The following is a 9978-nucleotide window of genomic DNA, read 5'->3' as shown; positions in this document are numbered from 1 at the left end:
CAGTATTCAATTCACATATATGATGATACGTATATAGTCGGGTAAACTTATGTTAATATTTATTCATTGAACTTGTTTAAAAAAGCTTAGCATAAAGTTGTGACTTACTATTACTAATAAAGCTTGTACTGTAAATACTCTACAAAGTGCAATTGAGAGAGAGAGAGAGAGAGAGAAGGAGGTGGCGATGGAGCAGTCAGCAGGGAAATCACCGAAGAAATCACCACTCAAACCGTTTCCCAGAGATCCACGTGGCTCCCTCGAAGTCTTTAACCCTGCCTCCTCCTACTCCACCGCATCCGCAGCGGGCAATCCTACCGGCTCGCCGGCGGCGGCGCGTCCTCAGCCTATATGGAAAACCTGGGCGGCAGAGCAGCAGCTGCCACGCAGTAACTCCTTGGAGGAGCTGACCACCACTGCCGCCACGTCCACAACAACCACTGCCACCTCCTGGATGGCACTTAAGGAACCCATTCCGCTGGCGAGTTCGGAGTCTGGTGCGGCGGCGCAGAGAGCTGCAGAGTGGGGATTAGTACTGAAAACGGACACGGAGACCGGGAAGCCTCAGGGAGTGGCGGTTCGAAACTCCGACGGCGGCGGTTCCTCCCGGAGGAACTCGAAAAACTCAGCTCGCACCTCCGGCGACTCCTCGGAGGAAGCGGAATCGCGCGGGATCCCGAGAGTATCGGAGGACCTGAAGAACGCCCTTTCGGCGTTTCAACAAACTTTCGTGGTTTCTGATGCTACCAAAGCCGATTACCCGATCCTTTACGCCAGTGCCGGGTTCTTCAAGATGACTGGTTACACCTCCAAGGAGGTGATAGGTAGAAACTGGTATGTATCTAGTAACAACCATAACTGTAAAATGATAACAGAATTAGTAGAAAACGGTTATAACGATTTTTATGTTAAATGGCGGGGTGGGGTCCAGTCGGTTTTTACAGGGTGCGGAAACGGATCCGGATGACGTGGCAAGCATAAGGGAAGCATTGGAAGCTGGGAAGAGTTACTGTGGAAGGTTGCTGAATTACAAGAAGGATGGGACGCCCTTCTGGAACCTTCTTACTATTTCACCCATCAAGGACGAGGATGGCAAAGTCATCAAATTCATAGGGTAAAGATAGTTTCCTTTTTTACCACTTTTTGAGTTTTGTCTTTGAAGTTAGTTTTTTATTCATTTTATTGTTGACTTCTTTGTCATTGTTTTAATTAGAGGGCTGGTTGGGGACCAAATTGTGGCTGCATGGATTTTGATAATAATTTGATAATGACCATACTATGTATCATTTTCTTCCCATTTAGAAACTGCCAAGTGCTACGAGGGCTATGTTTACTTGTTTAGCTGTTTTTGTTAAATTATAGATTCCTTTTGACATTTATAACATTTATTGATTCCTTTTGTAATTAAATGTGGAATGTTTGAAAATTTTGATAAATAAAAATAAGAACTGACTTCGCATATATAGGGCCTGACTAAACATTTAAGTAAAAATCCAAGGGGGGAATCATTATTAATTATAAAACAAAGCAGTGGTTTAAACTTAAAAACCCATTAACAAATAACATCATTGAGGATCTATGTTTTTAAGATGAATGTGATTTGTGAGTTATTTTCATGTGTTGGGCCAAATGGACCACGTTTTTTATTTGTGAGACTTGTTAATTGTTATCGTACACAAGTGCCTAAAGATTCGAACCTTAACATTGATTGCCTGTGGGGCTTGACGGAATACAAGGGAGCCAGTAGCAGCCAGCCACGGGTCCTTAATCCTTATACATTATAGCTTTAAAATATTCTTAAAAATTTTCTTAATGATAATAGTTCTTGAAAAAGTATAAGTAAACAACAATATTGAACAACAATGTGAATAATAAGATTAAAAGAGTAAATTAATTCTAAATTTAATTAGTGGCATTAAATTAGGATGTAGTGTCTTTTAGTTGAAATTGACCAATTTCAAAATTTATTGTTCATATTGTTCAAATATATTATTGGTTACCTAGCATTATTATTTAGGAAGTAAAATAATTTATTAGGAATATAGATTATTTATTTATTTATTTCCCATTTGTGTTAGAATGCAAGTGGAGGTTAGCAAGCACACGGAGGGGGCCAAGGAGAAGGCGTTACGTCCCAATGGCTTGCCTGAATCATTGATTCGATATGATGGTACTGAGAACAGCTCTCTGCATTTCAGATTCAGATCAATATATCACTTATCCACTTTATATTCTTTGATCAGAATGAATAATCAACAATAAGTCTCTCATTGCTTGAAACTTAGTCAAATATGTATGTGATCACAATAAAGTTGGTTAAATAATAAAAGAGGGAATATAAGGAGCCAATCGAGTATCTATACAATGTGTATAATGGGGGTATAGGGATGTTCGATTCAATAGGATATCAGATGTCTATTATCTTTAGTACCCGAATGGTTATTTTGGATAGTATGTATGTATTGTGTTTGAGAAATTAGTAATATTTTATTCTAGATGTTCATTTTTTAACTCATAAGCTAAATAAATAGTCCATTATACACATTGTACAAATACTCTATTAGTTCCCTAGCTGGACTCATAACAAAAAAAGTTAACACTGCTCACTGGAGGGCGAAGAAGGTAATATCAATATATCACTCAGCATGCGAAATATATACAGAATTTGATGAGATCATCTTGTTTAGTTAATGCTTGTGCATGAAATATATAATGCAGCGGTAATGTTAGAAAAAAAAAATCGAAACTTACCTTATTTAACATTTATTAATTGTTAAATTTTAGTTGTTTTTTGTTAACTCCTTTTTGTTATTAAACATTTGATGCAGCACGGCAAAAAGAGAATGCTACAACTTCAGTAACGGAGTTGGTGAGTGCCATAAAGCGTCCTCGAGCACTCAGTGAATCAACAAACCGCCGTCCCTTCATCAGAAATTCATCCGGAGTCGCTGACCGTCATCAACAAGAAGAGGCAGAGCACAAAACAGAGAAAACATCAAGGAGAAAATCTGAGAGCGTAGCTTCATCTGCTAGACGCAAATCACAAGGAGAAGGAGGACATGGATTAACTTCATTGCAGCAAATCAGTGAGGTCCCTGAAAAGAAGCAGAAAAACTCCCGTCGCCGTTCTTTCATGGGGTAGTTTATCTGTATTATGCTTATTTCATAGTTAGTTATCTTATCGTAATGCTGTTATGCATGCTTCTATACTATTTCATCAGGTTCATGAAGAAAAATCAGGCAAATGAAGAAAGCATAGATAACGAAGGTGTTGAGGAAGTGAGCTCAGAGAGTGAGGATGATGATGACAGGCCTGATAGTTTTGAATTTGAGGGCAAAGAGATCCAAAGGGAGAAGAGGAAAGGTCTTGATCTTGCCACCACACTTGAACGTATTGAGAAAAACTTTGTCATCACTGATCCTAGGCTCCCTGACAATCCCATTGTAATATTCAATTTATGTACTAATTACTGTTGTTAATTACACTACTGATGAGAATATTAACCTCCTGTTCAATTCATATAAACATGTAAGAACAAGATAAGCTTTGTAATTTTGTATTATTTTTTTTTTGTTACAGATATTTGCTTCTGACAGCTTCTTAGAGCTTACTGAATATAGTCGTGAAGAAATCTTGGGCAAAAATTGCAGGTATGTTCTAATTTTTTATTTCGCCTTCTTCGTTATTAATTAATATTTAATGATATGCTCCAAGTTAAATGTCCATACAGGCAAATGAATATTATATTGACACTTTGTTGTTTCACACATCATATATATGCCATACTTCCACAAAACTCTGCATTTTATCTTAGAATATTATAAAATTTCATTGGAGAGGTTGATTTAACGGAAATTATCTATGTCAAATTTATCTTTAACTTGGATACTCCTTGGTCATTCAGATTTCTTCAAGGACCTGAAACAGATCCAGCAACTGTGAAAAAAATTAGACAAGCCATTGACAACCAAACTGAAGTTACTGTACAACTCATTAATTATACAAAGACAGGTAAGCTAGCCTAATGTTTCTGCACAGAAAACTACTAAAATGATAGGAAATGTTAGCAGTTTTTTCCCTTGGCACTATTTAGTTCATTAAAAGGAAACAATAGTGCTGCAGTTATTATTCCTATTATTGCTATTGAAGCTTTTTCTGCTTAACTCATCAGGTAAAAAGTTCTGGAACTTGTTCCATCTGCAACCTATGCGTGACCAGAAGGTATAACTTATCATAATTGAGTGAAGAAGTTAGCTCTTCTAATATCTTGCCGCAGAAATTTTGTTTTGGATGGATAAACACTTTTTTTTACTCGTTTGAACAGGGAGAAGTACAGTATTTTATTGGTGTTCAACTCGACGGTAGCCAACATGTGGAGCCTCTTCACAACTGCATCGCAGAAAATACTGCAAAAGAAGGAGAACAACTGGTTTGGACTCCATTCAAGTGCTTCATTAATTTACCATATACTGAGTCTCAAATCATTAAACTCTGTTAACATCATTACATATTCAACTTGTGCCAAATATTGAAGTCTTCAAAGCCTAAGAATTGTGACTTCCATTAAAATTTATAATATTGATATCTATTCATTTTCGTTATAAGTATTTCCTGAATGCTGAGTATAACAAGTTCTTTTGACATCCACTTTCAGGTCAAACAAACTGCAGAAAATGTTGATGAGGCAGTAAGAGAACTTCCGGATGCTAATATGGTAATATCTACTGGCTACCCAGTTCCAATGTATTTTAAAGAGCTTTTGGCTTCAATCTGTGACATGGTCTTATTGACAATCTCCAGAAACCGGACGATTTATGGATGAATCATTCAAAAGTGGTTCAGCCAAAACCTCATAGGAAGGAAGATGCTGCTTGGAGAGCTATCAAGAAGGTATTACTTTTTTATTATATTCATTGCTTCGTTTGAAAGTTGTTGGATATACCATTTTCCTGTTGTTTATGTAACCTTGGGTTTGCAGATCCTGGACAGTGGAGAACAGATAGGCTTAAAGCACTTTAGGCCAGTTAAACCTTTGGGATCAGGAGATACTGGCAGGTTTTAATTAGTTCTTCCCTATTTCTCTTTCACATTTCCAACATAGATGAGAAACTTATAGGTGAATTTTCCTCTACCAATAGCGAACAATTCAAGAGAGCTCGATATTTTAAAAACTAATTAGAACTTCTATATATTCTTTTAAAACTCTAGACTTTTATTTATTTTTTCATATCAAGCTTATGTGGTAGTGACATTATGGTATATTACTACTGGTTTGCAGTGTGCATCTAGTGGAGCTATGTGGAACTGGTCACCATTTTGCCATGAAGGCTATGGATAAGGGTGTTATGCTCAATCGTAACAAGGTTCTCAATATGATTATGAAGCACACAATTGTTTCTTTCTTTTCTGTTATGTTTTGGGTCTATTCTGTCATATCCCACATATCTGGTTCCAGTTATCAAGATCTTTCAAGTTTCTACACTTTCTGCAGGTGCATAGAGCTTGCACAGAGAGAGAAATCCTTGACATGTTGGACCATCCTTTTCTACCTGCATTATATGCTTCCTTTCAGGTTTCATGCTCACATATCACTTTCAAATTAGAAAAACATACTAGTCCTCATTATTTTTTACTATATAATGAATTTGTCAAAATCATTGGAACTTGATTGATTTGCAGACCAAATCACATGTTTGTTTGATAACTGATTACTGCCCTGGTGGAGAACTGTTCCTGCTTCTTGATCGACAGCCAACAAAAGTTCTTAAGGAAGAGGCTGCCAGGTATAATAATATTATGCTACTACATGCACATGGCTCCTACTTTCCTCTAACTGACATTAAGTTCTCAATATTCATAGATTTTATGCTGCTGAGGTAGTGGTTGCATTGGAGTATCTTCATTGTCAAGGTAGGTTATTAGGCATTGGTATGGCCTAACAATTTTAATTATTAACCCATGAAATACAACTTGGGAAGTATAAGACTGACAAAATGTTTCTCTAAATCCGGTATGAAGTTAACAAGCTGCAATAACTGATCAAAAGATGCTGCTTTGTTATCACAACATTTTGTACTCTGGGAAGAAGTATTGCCTATAAAATTTCCTGATGTATGTCTTAAGTGAATTTGACATCCTTTATGAAAATTTGCAGGAATAATATATCGGGATTTGAAGCCAGAAAATGTGTTAATCCAGAGCAATGGACATGTGGCTCTAACAGATTTTGATTTGTCATGTTTAACATCTTGCAAGCCACAGGTATCTCTGAGATGAAACTTCATATAATGCAGCTTTTAATTATTATAAGCAATACTTATAACTCAACCACTGATAACAATTTTGTTTATGTCTGATTTATACTTGTGCAGCTGCTTCTACCAGCCACGGATGACAAGAAGAAAAAGAAGAAAAAACAACAAAAAGGTCAACAGGTTCCGGTGTTTATGGCTGAACCCATGAGAGCATCAAATTCTTTTGTTGGCACAGAAGAGTACATAGCTCCGGTTTGTTATTTCTTGACATATTCTAATGAGAATAAAATATTTTTCTCTTTTTCTATTCTGGATATTGACAGTTACACTTATGCAGGAAATTATATCTGGTTCAGGCCACACTAGTGCTGTGGATTGGTGGGCTCTTGGTAATTTTTAATTTTCATACCTAAGATTTTAGGCACAAGTTAGCATGCATAATTGGCTTTGTTATTATTGTGTTTAATCCTGTTCCAATGTCACCTTTTGTTTTGGCCTTTATTTATTTTCAATTTATCTATACACATCCCGTTTTATGCTTTGGACATTATTATAGATTAAAAAAAAGTTATCAATAGGCAATTCAAATGCTAAATAAATAAATAAAATCTTGAACTTATATATTGCATGTAAGATAATGTTAACACTTAACACGTTATGTTTAATTGACATTAACTAAGTTGCGTTATTCTTTTCAGGTGTTCTTCTATATGAAATGCTTTATGGGTATACACCATTCAGGGGAAAGACAAGGCAAAAAACATTTGCAAATATTCTACACAAGGATCTTAAATTTCCCAAAAGCAAACCAGTGAGTTTGTTCTTTTAATTACATTTGATGAAATCCTCCAATCCGATCCTTGCTAGTTTATGTCAAATTCAATAAATAATTAATAATGATGTTTTAATATGCTAAAACTACTCTTAATGCAGGTAAGTCTCCAGGGAAAGCAGCTAATTTATTGGTTGTTGCAAAGAGATCCCAAAGATAGATTGGGTTCACAAGAAGGAGCAAATGAAATTAAGCGTCATCCATTCTTTAAGTCTGTTAATTGGGCATTAGTCCGCTGCATGGTAACACATACACTAAACCTAATTAATTAATTACTATTTTGATTAGTAAAATATTTATTATTATTATGGTAATGCTATTATGTTAGAAAGACAAAAAATAATCAGTCTAAACAATATTTTATATAATATTTATTTATTACAAAGTACATTAAATAAAACAAAAAATAATAAATTTTCCCTCCCACTTGTTATCCTAATGACTACCCAATTATTAATTAATAATTTTTTTATTATTATATTTTCGCATGCAGGTTAGAGGATGTAGTTAACAGTTAACTAATTATGTCGCTTTCGAGGAACACATGGTGAAACCATTTACCCGTTTTATGAGTAATGTGCATGCAGTGTCTGATGCTTTTCATCGTAATTTAAGAATGGAGATCCCGCAAACATTTTTGAAAGTTACACTCTAGTCTAGAGCAGAAACTCTTGTATGCTTTTGTTGTTATTTATCTTTTTTAGTAATACTCTAAATTGGTCCCTTTGGATAAATTAGTTTTTAGCAAAAATTTAACAAATTGATCTCTACTTAATGATTGATTTGTTAAATATTTTTATTAGAGATTAATTTATTCGATACAAATATCGTTAAGGATCAATTTGGTGTTTTTTTTTTTTTTTTTTTGAGAGGAAGGAGAGAGATTTTGTGTGCTTATATTACAAGACTCTTGTATAATTTTAGAATAATATTTTCATTGGTGTAAATAGGTTATGTATGCATAATAAAAAAAAAATGCTTTTCTATTTTCCAAAAGCATTTGTTTTTAATTTTAACCATCTTTTTTTCAGTTTTTGGTTTGATATTAAACTAGTCTTGTTATGAGTTTAAATTTGATATATTGATAATACAAGAAGTTTTATATAATTATTTAATAAGGTTTATGTATTTAAATAATTTTTTAAATAATATATTTTAAAATTAGTTATTTTTATTAATTCGACCATATACATAATTGATTGTATGTATAAAAATTATATACACGGACACACAAATTAAATTTTATTTTTATATTAAGCAATAGTAAACAGATAAAAATGTCTACACATGTTTGAATCCATATCATAACATCATTTTTGTAGGAGCTAATAGGAAAATGTTATTATTCTAAATATTTGGACTGAAAAATTATAGAGATCAAAATTAGAATTCACAAGATTTATTACAAACAAGTTCAATAAAAGAAAAAGTAATATCACTAAAGATACCTACATGAGACAAGGAGGACCATTGACTTAATATTTAATAACTTTCACGGTACATAAAATACAAAAAAAAAATTAAAATGAAGATGGAAAACTTATTCTTATAATATATTCTTATATTTTGATGGGTAAATAGAATAATATATTTTAAAAAATTAGATTAAAAAAATGTCTTTAGATTTATCATTTTTTGTAAAATTGATTTTCATTTCTCAAGTGTGTGTGTGTGTTTTTTTATTTCGTTAAAGCATGTTCGTCTTACCATCGAAATTAGTTAGGATGGGCTTAACTACTTGCTCAATTTGAAAATAAAAAGGAAGAAGTACAAATCATTAAATAAATAAAAAAACGAATTGATAATAATAAAATATAACAATATATGTAACATTTTATATAACGTTATTTAAGTAAGAATGATACATGTCACCAAAAAAAAAAAAAGTAAGAATGATACATAAGTAAAATATATTATATATTAAGTTAAAAGCAAAGTATAAATTTAATGAGTTGAAATGATTTAGTGCAAATGGGTAGTAGGAATGTACATGGACTATATGGAGTCGAGTTTGCCTAGATTTGGATTCGGAGCTGAATAATAATCTATTTTTGAGATTTTTATTTGGTTTTAGATTTGATAAAATTATACTACTTTCGGATCACATTAAAATTAGAGAAAGTGAGACTCGAACTCGTAATCTCTGAGTATGAGAGACTATATCATTTGAGTTATAAATTTAAATTTGTTCATAAATTCTAATTTCATACTTCTTTGATCTATTTTTTAAATTAAAAATAAAACAATAAACTTATAATTAATATAATATAATATTATAATTAATTTAAAATATATACTTTTTTTTTAGTTCTATTAGAATGTATATAAGTTAGGTGAAAATTGGATTTATCTTGATCTAAATCTAATTTTAAATAATAATCGGATCTATTTTTAAGATTTTTATCTAACTCTAAATACAAAATTAACTTCCAAAAATGTTTAGATTTAGACTGAATATTTGGATCGGCGGATTATGTACACCTCTGATGGATAGACAACAACAAATTATTTCAGTTTTTTGTGAGGAATGTTAGGGACCAGCAACTTTTGGTATTTGTAGTTATTAAATAGTCATCAATAATGATTTTAATGGTGTGAGATTGGTGTGAGATTTCATCCAATAACTCACTTTTTCTTGTTTGTTACATCCTAACCAGAATTTAAAAAAGTTGCTAACTTCTTAAACTTTTTCTTTAGTTTATGTTTTTTCTTGTTGTTGCAATTTTTACTATAATATAATGGAAGTCTCTTTTCCCAAAATAAATACTTGTTAGTTTTATTTCTTATTGGCTAATGTTCTGTTATTAAAGAAATTAAAAATCTAATCAAATGGATATATAGTTTGTGGAAAATAAGATCCGATAAGCTAAACATAAACGATGGGCATTATT

At 32.8% G+C, this 9978-nt stretch overlaps 1 protein-coding gene across 3 annotated transcripts in view; it reads left to right on the top strand.

Annotated features, from left to right (window-relative positions):
* LOC107612812 (phototropin-1) overlaps window positions 1-7416 on the top strand; it is an 8815-nt gene extending 1399 nt beyond the window's left edge. The window contains exons 3-23 of one of the 3 annotated variants that reach the window (XM_016314563.2): window positions 148-834; window positions 932-1114; window positions 2079-2170; window positions 2829-3138; window positions 3222-3444; window positions 3581-3651; window positions 3906-4012; window positions 4173-4222; window positions 4326-4430; window positions 4656-4715; window positions 4802-4891; window positions 4980-5056; window positions 5280-5364; window positions 5493-5573; window positions 5681-5784; window positions 5862-5911; window positions 6156-6262; window positions 6373-6507; window positions 6593-6644; window positions 6954-7066; window positions 7189-7414. In XM_016314563.2, coding sequence (XP_016170049.1) covers window positions 188-834; window positions 932-1114; window positions 2079-2170; window positions 2829-3138; window positions 3222-3444; window positions 3581-3651; window positions 3906-4012; window positions 4173-4222; window positions 4326-4430; window positions 4656-4715; window positions 4802-4891; window positions 4980-5056; window positions 5280-5364; window positions 5493-5573; window positions 5681-5784; window positions 5862-5911; window positions 6156-6262; window positions 6373-6507; window positions 6593-6644; window positions 6954-7066; window positions 7189-7359 — 2913 coding nt within the window. In that variant the 5' untranslated portion in view covers window positions 148-187 and the 3' untranslated portion in view covers window positions 7360-7414. Of the gene's footprint in view, window positions 1-6; window positions 835-931; window positions 1115-2078; window positions 2171-2828; window positions 3139-3221; window positions 3445-3580; window positions 3652-3905; window positions 4013-4172; window positions 4223-4325; window positions 4431-4655; window positions 4716-4801; window positions 4892-4979; window positions 5057-5279; window positions 5365-5492; window positions 5574-5680; window positions 5785-5861; window positions 5912-6155; window positions 6263-6372; window positions 6508-6592; window positions 6645-6953; window positions 7067-7188 lie in introns of those variants that run through there. The other 2 variants (XM_016314564.2, XM_016314565.2) reach the window with 2 other exon arrangements.

The sequence above is a fragment of the Arachis ipaensis genome, chromosome B08, assembly GCF_000816755.2.
Source record: "Arachis ipaensis cultivar K30076 chromosome B08, Araip1.1, whole genome shotgun sequence".
NCBI lineage: Eukaryota > Viridiplantae > Streptophyta > Magnoliopsida > Fabales > Fabaceae > Arachis > Arachis ipaensis.
Note: the sequence above shows the minus strand (reverse complement) of the source record. Positions and strands in the feature narration are given on the sequence as shown.